General features: G+C 31.5%; 2 protein-coding genes across 2 annotated transcripts; both read right to left on the bottom strand.

The window, feature by feature from the left end:
• Positions 1-3215: 3215 nt before the first annotated feature.
• LOC112712067 (zinc finger protein GIS3) lies at positions 3216-5022 on the bottom strand. The gene has a single exon (XM_025764853.3). It carries the CDS (start codon positions 4294-4296, stop codon positions 3451-3453), a length of 846 nt encoding a protein of 281 aa, XP_025620638.1. The 5' UTR covers positions 4297-5022; the 3' UTR covers positions 3216-3450.
• An 11396-nt stretch (positions 5023-16418) lies between these two features.
• On the bottom strand, positions 16419-21293 carry LOC112712066 (chaperone protein dnaJ 15). Its single transcript, XM_025764852.3, has 11 exons — positions 20158-21293; positions 19479-19602; positions 18824-18906; positions 18632-18743; positions 18444-18548; positions 18292-18342; positions 17973-18062; positions 17776-17884; positions 17527-17675; positions 17392-17445; positions 16419-16995 (listed from the first exon to the last, which is right to left on the bottom strand). Exons 1-11 carry the CDS (start codon positions 20286-20288, stop codon positions 16759-16761), a joined length of 1245 nt encoding a protein of 414 aa, XP_025620637.1. The 5' UTR covers positions 20289-21293; the 3' UTR covers positions 16419-16758.
• Positions 21294-21398: the final 105 nt, after the last annotated feature.

Here is a 21398-nt window from a genome sequence, read left to right as displayed (position 1 = left end):
GTATAAATATATTAAAATTAATAATATATATAACCATGTTAATTAATTAGCTGCCTCCAAACAAAAAACATCCATTGCGCTAACATAGGGCAGCCAATCAAGCTCCATATCTGTGGGGAAAAAGAGAGATTTTAAATCATAATCTTAGTCAGCTTCCAACTCTTGCATATAATATAATTGACCAATGGTAGAAATCTATATATATTACGCAAATTAAAGACAAAAGACTTTAAAAGGGTAGTTTAATTTGTGAAAAAGTCTCACTATGTGCTAAACACAAAGAGCCCATGGTTTCGTTTGTGATTGGGTAAGATGTCTAATAACACTGAATGTGATGGCGTATCTATCTCAATATATATTAATAATTAATTAATAATTAAGTACTAACTTGTCCATTAAGCTCAAGCCAATCACAATGTGGAAAAATTATTTTTAGTTTAATTTCCCCTTATTATGAGAAAAACTCCCATGGTCCCGACATGCTTGGGGAAGGCTTAATTAATTAACTTGCTTCTTATTAAAGATGTCCAAAACTTAATCATGTCTCTAATTGGATTATAGTGACTAATAAGAAACGAAAAGATGGTTCAACTTACTTTGGTTTTTACTTGTTTTTTTTTTTTGGCTTCCTTTTTCCTTTTACAGGTTAAACTTAACTAGAAAGCTTCATTAGTAGTGGACGAGTTATTACGTGCGTAAATCATGTCAAATAGGGTCTGATTCACATCACAGCTAATAATATTCCACGAGAAAAATTAAATGGGTTGGAAATTAGATAGATTTTTCCCACTAATTAATTAGTATATATATATATAAGTCAAAAAGTCTAAAAAAGGAACTAGCTTTTTTAATTGTGTGTGCAATTTTTCAAATATATACAATCATGCTGCTTCTAAACCATATGAACCATGATTCTTTCTTGTTTTCCTAGTAATCAAACCAAGACTACCAAAAACTCTTCAAGCAGGAAAAGGTAAAACCGAAAGAATCTAACTCCATTATAAAGTCTCAACTATTATTCATTCATTAATTATATATTATTCATAACCTCAACTTAACCTCCCTTGTGTAAACCAAACTCCACCTGTTTCCAACTATGATATAAACTATTTAAGCTTGTGGTTAAGCTAGACAGAGATTAACATCATCCACGCACCGAATCTTCTTTTTTGGGTTTTGGACATGCTTAATTAGATTGTAAAAGCACCGACCTTATTGGATATATGTTATCTTAAATTAATTATATTCCATTAAAATATCTACCCCAATTTCGTTCAGAACCTCACTTTAAGTAATGCAAAAAAACAAAGATGAAGAATTTTGAGAATATACCACCTGTCAACAATACATGACGTTTTAGAGACTTGAAAATTTTAAACTTGAAAAATATATATTACTACTATTTCATGTTAAATTAATCAAATGCGCTTACTAGTTGCAAAAAGTTCTCGATGTGAAACAAAAGTGGCTATTTTAATTTCCCATAGATTATTCACATAACCAAAAGGATTAAAACCTTAAACCGCCCATGTGAGTGAAAAAAAAAATGCGTACTATTAAATAATAAAAAAAGGTATGATTTTATTATAAATTTTTCATAATCTATCTCCCAATAATGTCATCTTATGAGGAATTGAATTAATAATCCATGACATTTTGTACTACTTGTTAAACAAATCAAGATGTCACTACATTATTTAGAGACGTGCATGCATGTTTAATTAGCCTAGACTCAATTAAATTTGTTAAACAATAAAGTTGAGATGGTTAAGTTGTCCATGAACATACGTAAGATTTTCTCTTACCCTGAAGTCTCTTCAATTCAAAGTGAGAAGCAATTCATGGCTATTATTTTCTCAACAAATTCTCTCTTATCACCTTACTTCAATTCCTTTCCTCGTGTTTGGACAGCAACCTAAGTACGAAGTAGATATTAATTATGGTGTTTAAGTTAACACAATAAGCCTTAATGAGATATTTAATTGGCTCACCCTATCTATGAAACTTAACATTCCGAAATTGCAGTAACAGACAGGAGTGTACATTTGATTGGTCCCGCATTTTATTAACTCTTATCGAAGAAGAAAATAAGGCACCAACCCAAATTCGAAGGGTTAGTTGCACCTTTTAGAGTATACAAGATATTATTGTATTTCATTATTTCACAACCTTTGAGAGCCCTAGAGACTTAATTATAGGGAAACAAAAGAATCAATAATAGATCAATCTTCGTCTGGATTCTCGATCTCCTATTGCATGGTTAGTCGAAAAATTAAAGCAGATTAACCATTATTGGTACAGCAACAATTTTAAGCTATTATGTTTTTTAACTGAAACTGAAATGCATTGGTCAATAATTGACATATATAAACAAGGGTTCTAAATTGTGATCACGTGATTCTGACAGTAATGTTACTCTCACGAGCGTCTCTGATCTGAAAGACAAGAAACAAGGATGAAGGTAAAAATAATAACGTGGTATGATCTCAGTGATAAGCATCCATTTGTCGGAAACATGGAATGGTGTTGCTTTTTCTTTAATTTTGTTCTTGTTTTGAAATTTATTTCATCTCAACTACTACTACTAAGTAATAATAAGTACACTGCTTTCAAAGACTAACGACTAGTTCAGCATGATGAGAACACAGCTTTTGTACTATTTGACTATTCTGCATAAAATTTCGGCAGATATGTATCTGAAATCTGAAAGTTTTTCACATTCACACAGTACTTTCTGTGCCCTACTTGTCTCATCTAAACCTTGTTGCTTTCTAAATACTCACTTTCAATTTATTTTCCCCCTTTTAATTTCTTTTTTGGCTCTTAGCCAGCTTCATCAATAATAAAAAACACATGGTCCAAGTTTTCAAAGTAATTGGGTACAATCCATCATATTTATATATGATAGATTGAGTCAGCTTCCCACTTCCAACATGTTCAAGTCGTGATCTACACATTAATTTAATTAGTGTATGTATAAGGTTATAAATAAGGTGGACAAAGTAATTAGGATTTAATTTATTTATTTTTGGGGGCAGGTAAAGGCTATAAAAAATGGACCACAATGTACTCCATGAAATCAATGCAGCTCCCGCTTTTCGTAGTTTCATTAATTAAATGGTTTTCTACTTTCTTAGTCTTATCATATATATCCTTTTTACCTATCTAGATGAAAATTAAATCCCCAGAGAAAATTGAAATAAAGAGGATACAAATTTTGAAAGCAAATAGCATATATATGTGGTCAATGAGCAGTTGGCCAATTGTCGCAATTTGTACTAAGCTACCTAATAATCAAATCATTTGATTTCAAGTTTTACCTTTTTTTTTTAAGAAAAAGAAAAAATAAATATGTGAAAATGTACAAGATTTGAAGCAGATGATGATAACAATAAAATAATAATAATAATTAAGTGGCGCATGAAGGCTGAAGCTAGAAACGGCTAACAGTTACGGCGCAGCTGGTGCAAGGCTAAGGTGCAAGTCCAAGCCCAATGAATCATCAAAACTGGGCCCACCATCTCCTTTGGAGAACCTACTCAAAGAGGACCCGTCCATCCTGCCATGGTGGGCCCGGGCCTGTACCTGCACTTGCATCTGCGACCCCATCATCGTTGACAATGCACTTGACGGTTCCCCTACACCGCCACCATAGGGGAACCCTACACCCCCATTTTTAATGCTACAATTACCGTTACTGTTACCGTTACCGTTACCGTAACTGTAGTTGCTACTATTATTACTGCTGTTCGCCGAAGGGAACACGCACCCGTGAGATACTGACACGTGGAACGGAGGAGGAGCTGCACGCGGCGGCATGTACACCCACGATGGAGGTGGCGCCGGCATGACCATGGACCCCGGCGGAGCAAGCAGGTGCGGCGGTGGTGCGAAGGCGGAGATGATGGGGTTTCTGACGAAGGAAACGGCGGCGGCGTTTCGCGTGGCTTGTAACTGTGCTCGCTTGAGCTGTTGACGCTCTTTCTTGTGCGCGTTTTGGTGTCCACCAAGTGCTTGTGAATTTGCGAACTCTCTGCAACAGTACTGACACTCGTATTTCCGCTCCCCGGAAGAGGAGGACGCAAAACCGCCGCTGGCTCCTGCAGCGGCTCCGGCGGAATCCGGCGACCTAGAGGGGGAGGTGGAAGAAGGTGATGGTTTTGTTGTTGAATCTGCTACGTCTTCATGCATGAGTAGTAATTCTTCTTCCATGGTGGAGTCTTCATGGACGCTGAAGCCAAATAGCTTTAAGCGCGCGGGTTGTGGTGGTGGTTGTGAGTCAAGTTGGTTGTCCATGGGAGGTGGCTAGCTTTAGGGTTTCGAAAGAAGAAGAAGAAAAAGGGGGCCGGTGTGGTGGTGGTAGATGAATGAAATTAAAATGAAGAGACGGAGTTGCATGAGTTGTGTGGTGATGTATTTATATACAAGACAAGGTTTTGGCAAAAGTGAAAAACAAATGAATATTGGTAGGGAAATTCAGAAAGAAAAGTGCACAGTGAAGAGAGAGAGAGAGAGAGAGTTGGTGTTTGCGGATGTCCCAATGCAAGGAGAAGAGTGTGTGAAAATATGGGAACACCACCCAAAATGACTCGCAAGCCAAGGTCCCACTTGCTTCCAATCGTCTTTCTTACTATACTTGATCAATCTCCCTTCATTTCTTTTTTAACTTCACAATTATTTATCATCTATCTCCCATCAATTATCTCTTAGAACAAACAAACAACACTTCCTCTTTATTTTTTTAAGAAAAATCTTTTTTTCTGTGCTTATTTTAATTAATGACACAAATATATAGACCTTTGAAGCGGTGGTGCATGTGAGGGGAGTATGGCGCAGATAGGAAGTCTAGGATGAAATGATTGGGTTGGGATCAGAAGCATGTATGATTCTGTTTTCAGCAATTCACACACTTGGCTACGTACGAGGCACTGTTCACATCATCAAACATTATACGAGTTAGGTATGACGCACCTTGAAAACAGTGGTAGTCTCTTCTTCTCTCTTTCAACTATCCAACTCCTTCTCTCAACCAATGCCCTCTTCTATCTACGACCAACCTAGTATTTTATTACTACACACATACACCTACACATTATTTATTATAATATGGTATGTAGTCTAGTACTCACTTCGCTGGACCCATTCCCTGCGTTTATCATTCCAACTCATCAAAACACATTAACCTGAGTAACATCAGGAATCATTTCGTCAATATAACAAGTCAAAATATTTTATTTTAATTCATATACCTCATGAATGCATCCATACATACACATATTTCGTATAAATTTATAAGTAAGGCTGTCTTCAAACCATGTGTTTAATCCTGAAACCGATAATATACAAATATATTTATAATAAAAATACACCCCATGTATATATCTTGATGTATATATATGCAAATGTAGTGAAATAATTAGATGCTTTAATGATCGATCAGTAGTAACCTAATAATTATTATTAGGTTTGAACAGTACAAATAATAAAGCTTGGATGTTTATATTATATGAGTATGTGGCAATTGCTTTCCCTCTTTTCATGAATTTGGAAGTTTGCGTTAAGACGGCCAATCAGAAAGCTTACTGGATAGCTTGATCAACTAATAAACATTGCTGAAGCAACAATCTAATTCAACTCATCAAAACTCGGCTAATTTTATTCCTGAACCCAAATCGTATATGGCACGTCACAGGTACACACATAAATATATTACGTACGTAAATAAACTCTCCATAATGCTCATGCCACCTTTTCTAGTTCTTCTTCTTCTATGACATGATCAGTTGAGATTGGTGACTTGGAGACATCATCAGCTTACAAAATACATGCTCGTTCCTTTTGAAATCACAACAATTTTAATTTCGTTTTTCTTTCCCTTCATTCTGACTGGGGGTAATTTTGTGATATCGTATTTAATTATTTATTTTTTAAAGTAAGACCAAATATTGATGAATTCAAGGAGGCACCGTGAAGCCCATGTCTCTATCCAATATGTATAGCCACACCCTGATGAAGCAAATAATTATTATGATACAAATAATTCGGAAAAGCAATTGCAATTTGCATGCATGCCGCCATGCCCAAATATTAGATCCTGAAGTTGCACCTATCTTAATCTTTAGGATTATGCTATGTTTACTTTAAAATTAGCCACTAAAATTAGTCACTAATATAAAATACATATTAAAATATAAATATATATTGAAAATAAATCAAACTACACGTATATTTATATACATTATATAAATATATTGATGATTAATTTTAATAGCTGATTTTAGTATACGAATAACATTTTTGTAATACTTAATAGTGAATTTTGTTTCTTTGCGATTTTGGGCTTGTTTAGTTTTTCTACCTGTCTCATCTTTCTACCCGTTACATCAATTTTGCCTGAGAATTTCTTTTACGTCATTATTAAATATCTTGATTGTGTATCATATGAATAGAATACAAAATTACAAATATATATATATATATATATATATATATATATATATATATATATATATATATATATATATATATATATATAAGTGTTCATGATGTCTTTTAACATATCCTACACCTGGTGAAATATGTCGTAGTAATAATATTTAATTAGGTTCACATAGCAACTAATTAATAACATACAACAGCGGGTAAAAATTGTTCTCTAAATTAATTTAATTTATGTTCTTGATTTCAAATTCGTCCTTAAGTACAAAATTGAAAAACATAGAGCTTCATCATCTACCTTATGCTTGGTTATTCTACTTGATTTAAGAAATATCGATTGAATCTACTCTAATACAATCGTTACCTTTGTTCGAAACTCATTACTGTTTTGATTTTAAGTATAATATATAACATGCATAAACAGTATAAAATGTTTAAGTTTGTTTTCAATCTCTGTAAATATAGTTAATTTTAGTTTTGGTATTCATAAAAGAATTTAATTTTGATATATTGTAAATTTTATACGTGTATTTAATTATATAACACTACATTAATAAAAATATATATTTTTTATATTAATTATATAAATAATCACAAAAACGAATATAATTATATAACTGTACAAAATAGTGTATTAAAATTAAACTCTTTATAAAAATAGTTTATTTTTGTAGTCTAAGTATTTTTGCAAAACATAATTTTAAGTCTGTATCTTTGTTTTATATTGGTTTTATCCTTAATATAAAGTAATACCCCCGTTATTAATTTATGGGTATACTAAAATTAATTATTAACATAAAATATATATTTTAATATATATATAAGTTAATTTAAATAAGTTAAATTTTATATATTTTAAAAATATATATAAGCAAGCCGATTTTTTTTTTAAAAAATGAAAGGAAATTTAAATAGGTGATGAGATTTTATGTTTGGTGAATGTTTAAGGCCGACAAGCTTACCTTACGAGCACCAACTCAGACTATTTCACTCTAGACGAAGTCAAAGTAGCCCCCTACATTTACATACATAAGATAGGAGTTATCATATCATATTCATATAGCATGATAGCATCCAAGATCCTAAGCCAAAATGTACATGACGCTCAGATCTAACACCTGTCCCACTGGCCCCCACGTGTCACCATCACATTCATCCATTCATATCTCATGTAAGATACGCATGTTTCACATCATTCCAATTCCAACTCTCTCTCTCTCTCTCTCTCTCTCTCTCTCTCTCTCTCTCTCTCTCTCTCTCTCTCTCTCTCTCTCTCTCTCTCTCTCTCTCTCTTCCTATCATGGCAATATGGCTTTAATTTCATCACCTCATGCAACATGCAAAGCTACTATAGTCAAATTATGCATCCATACATTAAATTAACAAATTAGTGGGAACTGGAAACCTTCTGCATTTTAATAAATATTAATAAAATAAATGAAATTGTCTTTATATGATTTTTTTATATTATAAAATTAAATTTTAATATGTTATAAAAGTGTTATTTTTATTTAAAATGTGATCAAATAAATAAATTATATTTTTATACAAAATATCTTTATAAAAAAATATTTTTAGTATTTTTATTTGAATAACTTTCATATAATAAAATAATTTTTGACGTATGGAATTTAAAAATAACTTAAAAAATTAAAAATCAAATAAATAAAATACATAAAAATCTAAAATATTCATAAAAAAAAGTGTGTTAAAATAGTGTATGGTAAATTGAGTATAAGAGCGTTCAGGTGTGGGTTCACAAAACTTAGGGATTGTGTCCCCACCATTACCCGTTGATGATGATGAATTATTGTTTATGATGTTTGCGTGATTGACGTTGAAATGCATAATTTTCTATTGGTTTGCTAGCTTTGGGAGAGATCTATCCGAATCTTACTAACTACGAGAGTGAGAGAGCTTTCTATACTCTTGTAGTCTCCCACTTAATTAAAAACCATAATTATTAATCATCATCATAATGCCTTGCCAATATTCATCATACAAATTTACAAAATATTTATTTTTTAAAAATAATAATAATCAACATCAACAAAGTAATAACCCCTTATTTAATTATCAAGTCTTCGTCTCAACTCCTAATGTGACCCACCTTGTCCCCCCTTCTAGGGTCTGTTTTTTTCAAAGCCCTCCTAAATTAGTCAAAAATTTTCATTGCAAGAAAATAAAAATCCTAGATTTCCTTAATATATAGATCACTTTTGGAGTGAAAGGTGAATTTTATCTTAGTGATCATTAGCAAAATCTACTTCAAATGCCAAATCAATTCTGCCCAAAAAATAAAATGAAAAAAAAAATTAAGTACTTTGTCTCAAACTATCATAATGGAAATTACTTTACCACTCCTATATATTGTAATTATAATTATTAAACACAATAATGACCCGCTTATTTAGATTATTCAACATACTTTATTCATGACAACTAAACCGCCAATATTTACGATTAGTTTTGGATTTCCTTGACCTTCATTAATTCACGTTATTTGTGATTGGTAGCTTTTAAATAATTATTAATAATAATTTTAATAGTATGAGATTTTATTTAATAATGTAAAATTACTCAATTTTTTTTACTGATTACATGTTAACTAAAATTTAATAAAATTGCTCACTCTAGACTTTTTCTTTATTTTTAATTGATTCTTCTCAATATTAAACCGCCTTTTTTTCCCAGCAATAAGACAAAATTAAGTCCCAAAGCATCAAATCTTGAATATTCTCACTCTCAACCCTATTTCTGCGTTCAATTTCGTGCTTGAGTGTTCTATTAATATTTCTAGTCAATTTGCGTAAACATGTTGAAAAAATGCAATTTTCTATAATAATGCTCATTCAATTTATTATGCCTTATTATGCTGGGCTTCAATAATTAAATCCCATAAAATTGTATCGAAAATACCCTAAATCTTAAACATAATGAACTCTAAAATCAATTATTGCTCCATTGTCAATCAGGTTGACCCATTATGATACCATCATCTTCATTATATTCAACTAGACTTATATGTATGTATAAAATAATGATCAGCAATTAGGTCTGGAGATCACTTCCTTTAATTATTCTATTATTTTTCTTCATTTATTTAAGAGAAAGTTTCCTGTAATTTCTGTTCGGATATAAAAGGACTTTAGCCCCTCGAATAAGAAATATCTTGCATAGTACTATTAATATATTTAAAAATATTTAGAAGATAATAAAATTAAATCAACTCAAAACAGCTTAAAAATATTTTATTTTGTATTATTTAATTATTGTTTAATTTATTTTATATTTTTTAACTATTACCAGATAATTGAATAATATTAAATATAATAAATATGTAATTATAAATATAATATATAATTATAAATATTACACATATAAATTTATAAATATTAAATTAAACAAAATAACTTTAAATTATTATTTTCCTAGCATAATATCCATAATATATTATAGTAGTGGATTGCTTAAACGTCGAGTGTCTTTTACAAAGTTCATTTTAAGATCCGATAAACTTACATATGGTTCAATTTTATTTATTTGTTCAAAAAGGTAAAAACTCGATCTGTATATAAATGGTGATAAGCTTTTATAAACCTGAAGTTGTGAAAGAAAAATAATAAATGGTTATATAGTACTATACTACACCTAACAAAAAGCTTTGTGCTTTATATACATATATGCAGATCCAACAATGATACGATATTTCAAGTTGCAAAAACCAGAATTGGACCACTCCCACTTCAATCGCACTATATATAATGCTAAACGAATCAGCTCAGCTTAACACTAACATCACAGAAAACATATACGTAAATGGAATGGTTAACGATGTAAGTGTGAAGAGTGTATAAAATTAGTCCCATATTAAAAAAATAAAAAAAAAATTGAAAAGTTTATAACATAAAAAAGACCTATATATTATTAACTGAACATTTATGGTCTCATTCATCGTAAAAGAAGTTGAAATATAATATGAATGGCGGTGTTCTCTTAGAGCAATCACTACTACTTGTAATTGGGACCACTAATGACTAGTGAATACTGAATAGTATCAATCGGTACCAATATTTGTCCTTATCCTATATATGTTATTGCTATCTACAAATTAAATGGCTTTAATTTCATTAATTTGCTTTCTAATGCCAAGTATTCCCCTACTTTAATTTCTTTGCTTACAGTATTGTCTGATACCGCATGTACATCATGTTCCTAGGTCCAATTCATGTATTCTGTCGAAAAAGTTAGTTCATCAACTCATTTTATTTGAGATCATCATTAAACTGTACTCCTCTGTTGTTAACATAATAAAATTAAAATTTTTGTTGTCATCACATTTTCCATGAGACTTTGGAAGTTGTATATATATTAAGGTGCTGAACTTATTACCTAACATTATTGGTAGTGCATCCTAATTGTGTGACTGATTCATGCATCCACCTAATAAACTTGTGCAGTGTAGTAGGGGGGTCAAGTACTTACAGTTTAGGATTTGTGACACCCGAGAAAAAATTAAAGGTGCATGCTATGGTGCCTATATATATTTACCTAACTTATTAAAATGAGATAAAATTTAATATTTAAATTAAAAAATATAAAAATAAATAATTTTTTAATATTTAAAACTTACCATAAAAGATAACTTCGACAATTTCGACACTAAAATTACAAGCACCATATAATTGGTCAAAATTAAAATAGTGTCCTAGCTAGCTAGCAAGTTAGAGCTATGATTTTATAGATATCTTACTATTAATAATAATTTAAATTTAGTGAAAACATGTAGACAAATTAAAACGTACATGAAGCATGTTGTTATAGGTTGAAAATTCTCAAGGTAGGGCATAGGTAGTAAGAAAGGAAGAATTAATGGCATTGAGAGTAGAGAAGCTAAGGTCATGGTTTGAACATGTAACTAGGCATATGAACTCAAGTGATATATCTCCGATCCCATGATGGGTGATAAGTGATAACACATGGGAAGCTACACATATGATTGGCTCCACACTAATTTAACAAAACCAAACATAGGTAGGTGCTACCCACATTGGGACCACACATGCAATTGTTGTTGCACTTGTCCCCACATCAACTCTTCAATCTATACCATGAATGTAAGTTCAAGATAATCAAATATTTGTCTAATCACACTTTTACAACTCCTATTCATTCTTCACAATTATATGTCTTCTTATTAACACTAAATTTGGGTTTTCACTTTTTTTTTTTTTATTTCATCCTTATAAATTGTCTTTCAAATAGTTGTGTGTGTGTGATTTCAATGTCATGAATTTAATGAAATAATAAAATTAGTCACCCATATATTTATTTTGTTGACAAAGTCAATGCAATGTTAATTATTCGACTAGTAACTAATTTTTTTAATAGTTTTTTAAAATCTTTATAGATGAGACAATTTAAAAGATGATAACTTTTCACTCAGTTACACTCACAAATTTCATAAGTTTTGATTTGTAACTAAAAACATGTACTATTATTATATTGAACATTGCTAAGGAAGCAAAACGATATTAGTCAAAAACCAGCTAAATACTTTTGGGTGAATTCAAAATCTCTACGAATTAATAGATATGGATGTTTCTTCTGCTAAATATCAGAATGTTTCTTTTTCATATTAAATGGATGTTATTTTATATATTTTTCGAATTTTTTTGTATTGCAAATGTGAATGTCTCTATTTCTTTAAAAATTTCATATTTTTTTTTTAATTTTATAAATATTTAATTATTTTTGCTAAAATATAATTGGAGGTTTCTTTTGTTAAGTATTAAGATATTTTTTTCATATTAAATAAATATTTTTTTATAATTCTATAATCGTATAGTTTGCAGAAAATAAAATTGTTTAATTTTGTATCCTTTGTTTTATTCAACATCAACAAAGTCTTATTTCATTTAAAAAAAAAATCCGCCTTACTGCTATTGACTACATTGTGTGCGATGAAAGCAATGTATTTGTCACTAACAACAATGGCAACATGGTCAAGATTCTTGCCGGTCGAAAGAGGTATATGGGTCACAAAAGAACTATCAGACCAAATGCCAAGAGGCTTAGACTCTGTTCATAGAGCGGCATCAGATGGATTGGGACACTTTTGCCAAAAAGGTTAAGGCATCTCAACGAGAATTCATGGGAGAGCCAGATGAGATCAGGAGGATTCATGGGAGAAGATGAGATCAGGCCTGGATGCTGTGGCACCTCCAGCAGCATTGGTGAGAGAGAGGTTTGTGTGTGTGATTGTTGGAGGTGTGTAGGTTAATGTGAGAAAGAAGAAAAAGACTTTTATAGGTTTTAATTAGGTTTACTTAATTAATTTTAATTTTTTTTAATTTTAAATTTAAAAAATTTAAAATTAATTATTAATATAAATTAATGTAGTTTTGTTTAGTTTTTAGCTGACAACCTTTTGGTTCCATATACTTTTTCTATTATATTTTATTTATCATTATTATTATTATTTTGAGTATCAGTAAAATTGTTATCCATGACATAGTTTAGAATAATGCAAAAAAGTGTAATTAAAGGAGATTTGAATTAATTACCAAAAATTAAAGAAATATAAAACATACTAAAGAAGGAAATGTTTTTTTCTTTTTATCTAAATAAAATTTACTTTCCTGGAATATTTAATATATAGTTATGCATTTTATTTAATAATTATTTTTATTCTTTAGTTGTATAATTAATCTCTCAAATACCTACTTTAATTTTGCTTAAGTTTTATGAAGACACGTTTTACAAATTGAATGATATTATATTAATGAGTTTAATTTTTATACACTAACAGTATAAAATATTTTACACAGTCATATAATTACATCCGTTCTTTCGAATGATTATTCGTGTTGTATGTCAATGTCAAAAGCAGTTATTTTTATTAATGCGACGTTACATAATTAAATGTACATATAAAACTACTTTACATTAATATAGCATCAAAATTAAATTCTTATATTAATTTAGTTTTTTTTTTTTTGAATTTGTTGGAATGGTTTCCACCATCAATTTTGATAGAAAACCACTTTTGGAGCGGATTAATTATGCTTTCTTTTATTGTTGTTGATTGAGGTGATACCGATATTATCATTTAAGATTTACCAGAATCGTGATTATGGCCCACCAAGTTGTGCTTATGTCAATTGTCAAGTAACAATAACCAATTAAAGTATGAACAATATATAAGAGATTATTAAGCAACATGGTCCTATCATATTAGAACCCCCTTTAACTTTCTAATCATTTTTGTTTCTTTTCGCAACCATTACTTTGGAAGCATCTGAAAAGGATAAAAAAGATAACCCTAATATGACTTAGTTTTCAACTTGGAAATCATTTCCACTAAGAAATGTTCAAATATTTTTTTAAGCACTCCCCAAACAATGTGGGTATGACTCAATTAGCCCCTCCATGTATTCCAAGTGACATTACCTACTTCATTTAATCATTTTATATCTCAAATTTTTAAACCAATTTGTTGGACCCTTTGTGGGGCTCTGTGGAGTCACCTTTAAGTCATGTGTAGTTTCTCTCTCTCTCTCTCTTAATGCATTTAACATAACAATTCCTGCAATCTAATATAGGTGAAAACTCAGGTAAAATCGACTTCATATAACATTGATATTTGAGAGTCGTTAGATGAAAATTTAGTCAAATTATCTGACAGCTCTCAGATATCAACTTCATATAAAATCGACTGCAACTAAATTTTCACCTCTACTATAATCTAATGAACTTCAAATAAAGCTAATCTCTAGAATGTCCACATTGATGGAAAGAAAGAGGAAATTAGTAAAATTATAACTTTTAAAAATAAAATTTTTAATTTGAAGCTCGCGTGAACTAATTAAGTTCTAGAGAGAAGGGGAATTTTCATCAATATCGATAGACAAAAACAAGTGGGTGCTTTGCTAAAAAAGTAAGAAACATTTTTTATTAGGCGGCTATGTACATATAAAAAATCTATATAAAAAATGGTATCAAATTAGTTATCATTCATATATAAATACTATTGCCACTCACATAACATATATAACCCAAAGACATGCATAGGGGACATTTGCGCATGACACGACAAAATCTAACATTAACACCACTCTATCTATCTATATTATAAAGAAAAAGAGAAGCATTATTGTTGTTGTTAGTATAAAGTTTCCTTTGCACGGTAGAGAGAGTTAATGCCACATGGGAACTAAACTGTTTGCATCTATACAAATTTATTTATTTATTTTTCTTCATTGACCACATCACTTCACTTATTTTTCCAATTTCGGGTGTTCCAGCTTAGTTTCCTATTTAATTTTCAGCTTCTACATTTAGAAATAGTTTTCTTTAGCAACAATGTTCACGTTGAAACCTAGATTCCAAATGTTCCTACTAGGAAAAGTATGCATGTTTTTTCTTTTTAAATTTGCAAACTATTTAATAATTAACTTCTCTTTTAGTATTAGTTAGTATTTTTTTTTTTTGTATGGATGCATTAATTAATTGAAACATTGGACAACTTTCAATTTTCTGGAACTGTTGTCTTTAACGTAAAGACAAAATTTTATTCAGATTCCTATAGTTAAAATATATTCCTATAACTAATAACACAATTTTAAGTCAATATGAGGCCAATTAAATAAGTTCAAATTTGATGAAGGCCAGTGACTGCATTGGTACTCGAATCTTGCTAAACTTCAATTGTTACTAAAGAAAAAAAATTGTGATAAAATAATTGACATGAGAACTTATATATTGTCACTAAACGGGGAAAAAAAAAGATAAAAATAGGCTGCTTGATTCTATCAATAACATAATTTATAGCTATGCAACGAAGTGTTCTCAAACTATGATCATTTATAAAGATTTCTTTTTTATTGTTTGTTCGAAAAAGAAATTCTTTGTACCTATATATGTTTTCATTACTTTACTCTTAAATATTAAGCATGAAGTTCAGTATGGTCACTATATATAGGTATGTATGTATCAGTTACCTTTCAATTAAAAATAAAATAAAATAAGGTGGTGGTTTCGTTGTACAAACATAGCCCAACAAGTTACACAAAATTGCTAGTGGCTGGACTTGGAGTATAGTCTATTTTATTTATTTGTCAAATGCAAATATATGATGTATGCCTTTCAGTGTGTGTCAAAAGTTCACATCAATTCATGGAAAAGTTTGGCTAATTATTGTTCTTGATTCCATATGTTGGTTAGGAATTGAATGAAGGAGAAAAATCAATTAAACCAAGTCAAGGAAGTAAGTAATAAAGAGTGTGAAAAATTAAACACTGTTCAAAGGGTTAGGTAAGACATTCATTATTGGCAAATTACTGAAATGATAGCTGAATAGTATCTTCTAATCAGTCTCCAAAATTTCTTAGTTCAATTTTTAAGACCAATAATCATTTGCTTAAGAAAACTAATTTATAATCTTTGTTCCGGTCTCCAATAAGTATCTACTAAATTTTTATTTGGATTGAGAAAATAGTTAGAATATGTTAAAATTTGTAACTGATACATGAGAAAAGAAAATTCACAAACAATATAGAAGGGAAAAATAGTTGAACAGGAAAATACAGAAATTCACAATAAAATGGAAGATAGTGATGGGTGAGGTTTGGAGAGCCAGTTCTGTTACTACTAATACCCTTCTCCTACTCCCTTATCCATGGCAGGTTAGTTACAAAATCCATCTTAGCCCATAATTCATTCAATTACAGTTAGCTCTCCAATTTCTAATTAGCTTGGTACTAATAGAATTACAGAGTAAACATGGATTTGTAAAATTATCCTTTGGACTAGTACAATAATAATATTCTGTTTAACAAATACAAAATTATAAAAACAATGTCAGAGATTGAAAGGGAGGATTTTTTGTCTGGGTCAGGCCAGTTCTCTGGCCCAAGGCCATGTCCCCAAAAAAAAAAAGAAAGGTGAACATTTTAAGATGTTCCTAAGAAGAGCAAGGATGGATGAAAGTGATACCTTTTACAAAAATGAATATATGATTACAATATCAAAACTATGTTTGTGTTGAGGAAGCTACAAGGGAATTGGATGATATGAATCTCACTGATGACAAAAATATTGGAAACAATTAAGACTTAAGAGAGACATATATATAACCTGGAATGCACTAAATACCAACGAACGGCTAACAAAACCAGTTCACAAACCTGGTTAAAAAACCACCAACCAAGAAAAACAAAAATATTCCAGAAGATACACTGCAGGCTGCTGTGTTTGTGGCCATGCCATCATTGACACTCAAGCTGAGATTGATGGAGATAATCACAATCGATCTTCGTTTTAAATCAACCGCTTATCAGAGCCCTTAAGATTCAGGTTAAACCATTTCTTCTTGGCCGATTTGTCCTTCCCATCCGACCCTCCATCTTCCCCGGGGCTATCACCTTTGGATTCATCACCAGAAACTTTGCTAGAGCTTCCATTGCTTAAATTACTAGCAGTCCCACTAACATTGGTTGATTTGACAATGGTGAAGGATGAATGGATGCCGTCTCTTTGTTTCAGAAGCTCATCTACCTGTGCAGCAAATAAGAGTCAACAAGGTTGGAAAAGTGACATAACACAAGTTACATCATATTATAAATTTATAATAGCAAGTGCAAATATTGACTGATGACTAAAATTTTCAATAGGTCTAAGACTAAGAGGATTGAAACTAGAAATTTAATTATATTCTCTCGATAGAAGTCGCTTTTAGAATAAACCACAGAAAAAATGGGTTCACGATTGCTATGGATTATGAATGCTGGCAAGCAGGGTCAGAAATTTGTAATTGATTTAGCTTGCCAAAATTCATCGGATAGATGATCTTTTCAACTTTTAACTAATTCAGGTAAGGGAAACATTATAATTAAAAATTATGCAAGTGGAGCATTTCCAGAGATGCAGTTGTCACTGCAGCAAAGAACATACAGATTGTTTTTCTTTTGCATATCTCTCTGTCACTTCCTGGTAGCGAGCCAATGCCTGAAAAATCATTAAGAGACAAAATACTGTAAGGATCTCAAGACAAACCATAAGCCACGATTGAGTAAAGCAAATAGTAACCTTTCTATATTCTGCTTCAAATTGGCGTAGCTCATTCCTCTTTCTTAAAATCTGAGCCTCAATGTCCTTAAGTTTCTGGGTGGTATCTTCATATGATTTTGCACATACTGCCTCAATTGTATAGCTAGCAGTCTTAAAAAAGTTATCCCCTAAACGATAACAAGTTGATTTAGTGTTAATAGATTTTTTGTGTAACAAAAATATCCCTAGAAAGCAAAGAATGATAAAGCAAAAATAAATTATTCAGACCATAAACAGCAAATATATGGGTGCCAGGCTTTAGTTCGGAGACTTCACAAGGTTGAAGACCTTCCAACCTTTTAAAGAAAGCCCCTTCAGGATCCTTGGCCATCGCTAACTGTACCATAGCACTAAAAGTAACCGTCACTTTCAAAAAATCACTTAAAACACAGGAAAAAGGAACACAATGAAACCTAACTTCATACCGCATTCATGGTTGAATCCATTCTGTACACTTGAAAATGTAAGAAATACATTCCGGCAGATGTCACCTTGCCAGTTTTCTCACTATCTTCCTGTACAGAAAAAAAAAAATGTATGCAATATTTACTAAATATACATTCAATTGTAATTGCACATGCACTACTTCTATGACTAATTGTAGTATGTGTAATGTACAAATCAACCATGAAAAGCTTAGTACCATGCTTATCGTAATTTCAATTTAGAATCACTTAGTTTGGTAAAATCAGTCTAACAAGGAAAGGAGACTAAATGTAGAAGCATTAAAACAACAAAGATTACCTGCAGTGCTAAACCATAGCCACCATTTGCATCTTGTTCAAAGTAAAGTAACTGAAAAATCAACCTCAAGCATTAAAATCCAATAACATCAACCAATACCAAAAACTGCACCAGATTGACTAACAAAGAGGATAACAAAGGTACAATGGTACCTTGAATTTGCTTTGTGCAGTTGAAGTAACTCTTATTACAATCCCTGACTCAGCTTGCTCCTCATTTATTGTCACACCAAAAAAGTGAGCACATTGCTTCTCTACCTGCAACTTGCGACATAAGTGGAACAAATACAATACCAGGGCGACTAATATAAAACTCCATTCATCATAAAGAAAGTAGAAACCTTTCCGCTCACTGATGTTCCAATAGGAAGTGGTCTGACTGTAACTGTCCCATTCAGAGCTTCCTCAAGAACATTAGCTGAAATGGTTGTCTTGATAGGGACACCCAGCTTGCTATGATAAAATAGAATAAGAAGCAAAGTGAAGTTAAGTAATTTTCAAAATCAAGCAGCAGCCTTGTACCAAAGTCACACCTGAATAAAGCTGCAAACATTGTGTTGACTGTCCCTAGATTAGACAAGTCAATTTCCATGTCCATGCTATCAGCATCAAGTGCCTGATATGTTTTTGGCAAAATAGCTTAGAGAATGAAAAATAAATAGTACATAAAAGCAAAACAATTTCACTTCCAACAAGAAGTATAATGCCACTGAAACGTACATTTTTAAGAATTAACATGCAAATAAAAATTATGAATTTATGATGCATAAACAGAATTAACATGCAATTAATGGCAAAGATAATAATTACTACCCAAAGGATGCAAGTCAGGAAAACAAAAGCAGAACATACGCACATGAACTTTATATGAAAACAAATGGCTTGGACTTCATATTATCCTACATACATGACACGTATAACTTTAGTCAAATAAATCAAGTATAGATATGTAGTACACATTGCAGGCAAGCAGGGTGAATTGACTCAGTCTCTTTCCTAAGATGTAATGTAGCTTTGAAGACATAACACATCCTTGCAGGTCCAATTTCCAACTTGAGAAAAATAAAATGCCTATATTGCATGCTGTGCGAATAAATATGGATTCCCCCCAATGTCTTGTTGGAAAAGAAAAATAGAAAAAAGAGAAAACAGAGCTCTGCATTCGCATAGAAAAGAAACGAAAGGGACCTCAAATCCTGCACTATCATACTGCCTTCTCTTCTCCGGGTCGGACAAGATACTATAAGAATAAGCAACCTCTTTAAATAGTTCTGACGCTTCAGGATTGCTGGCATTCTTGTCAGGGTGATACCTATCCATCATAGATACATACAATAAGATCCCACATAATTTCATGATTATCAAGGTCATTCCCGTTAAATAAATAACTACAAAAACTCCTTGATTCTACAGGATCAAATAAAAAACTGACATAAATATCTAAGTAGTGCTTTAATTGATTTGATAGTCCTCTCTGCACCCATGCCCATCTGGGAATTGGTGCAATATACAACATCAAAGGTTATCTAATAAGATAAGAGTCCTCTTCACCACCTTCACATGTTCTTCAATTATTCCCTCGATATTAAGTACTTGGGCTAATGCTTTACATATAAAATCTTTCGGAACAAGAACAAAAAGTAAAAATAACTCTTCCATTTGCAGCCTATCTGAGGAAAATAAATCACTCTAACACAAAAGGATACAGCACTCTTAAAGCAAGCTAAAACAACAGCTTCATAAACAACCGGAAACTCATACACAAGTATCCACATAAATTCAGCTAAAAAAAAAAAAATCAGTATCACACAAACTAAATGGGATTTCTATATTGAAAACAAAAGGAGGAGTAAAGAAAGAAACGTACTTGAGAGCTAGCTTTCTGTAAGCAGTTTTAATTTCTTGATCGGAAGAGTCCCTTGACACAGACAAAACCTCATATGGGTCACGTCGATTTACTGGGGTAGACGGTCCTTCCAATTTTGAACCCATCCCCATTAACCAGCCAGTCACTCCCTTTCTCTCTGCCCTCTTCAAACACAGAGCAAAACCCAAAAATGAAAAAAAAAATCACCTTTTAGCTTTCGAACACTATTGTGGCATGTTATTCATCGACCCAAGCGAGATAATTCAAAATCCAAAGATAGATGAAGGGGGAGCTCCGAGAGAAAGCACGGAATTCAAAAAGTCATTGGATCGAGCATGGTTTATGGTTTCCTCGGAATGGGGGAAAAGTGGAGATTTTGCGAGGTGGGAATTTGGGGATCTAAGGGAAGGTGCGTGAAGGCGAGGTCAATTTGAAATGAAATCGGAAATGGAAAAGAAAAGGGTTGGATTAGGTTTGAATTTTCAGGAAAGAAAAAAAAGAATTGCCTTTGAACTTTGATCGATTTCAGACTCAGCTGCAGGAGGGTCTCCCTTCTCTGATGTAAATGTTTCTACCACTGTAACGCCATCTTCTTTTGCAAATTTTCTTTCTTTTTTAATTTTTATTTTATTAAGATTTTTATTGAACGAAAAATCTATTGGCAGATTATATATTAATGACTCTCTGAATATTTGATCATATTTTGGAGATATACTTTCACTTTATAGTGTCATAAATATTCTTCTTTGTATATTCATTTAATTTTATTTAATAAATTATAAATGACGCTCATGAATAAATTTGATATGGCATTGAAGTCCATAGTAGTGGCCATTAAATTCATGAAGTCTCCTAATCTCACTTACTAATTATACATTTTCCTGTGATTAAGAATTTTTTTTTCTTTTTAAGGGGAAAAAAAAAGAAAAGAAGAAACGTGCATCAGACATGAGTGCACGAACCTACTAAAGCAAAAACGGTCCATAGTTCATCCACCCACGATGCACCTACAATTTTAGTAGCAATTTTTTTTATGGTGCATTGGTGCCACAGTCCCAAAAGAAAAAAGAAATGGTGACTTGGGGGCTGGGGAGCTATGAACTGGTGTTTCTTTACCTATTTTATGAACTGAAATTGCACCATCAAAGCATCCAAATTTTAGACATACATAATGAAAAAAATAATGATATGTCAATTGTCAACTTACAAATAACATGAAATAATACCATGTTATGATAAAA

Source organism: Arachis hypogaea, chromosome 9, assembly GCF_003086295.3.
Source record: "Arachis hypogaea cultivar Tifrunner chromosome 9, arahy.Tifrunner.gnm2.J5K5, whole genome shotgun sequence".
In the NCBI taxonomy this organism is placed as follows: domain Eukaryota; kingdom Viridiplantae; phylum Streptophyta; class Magnoliopsida; order Fabales; family Fabaceae; genus Arachis; species Arachis hypogaea.
Note: the sequence above shows the minus strand (reverse complement) of the source record. Positions and strands in the feature narration are given on the sequence as shown.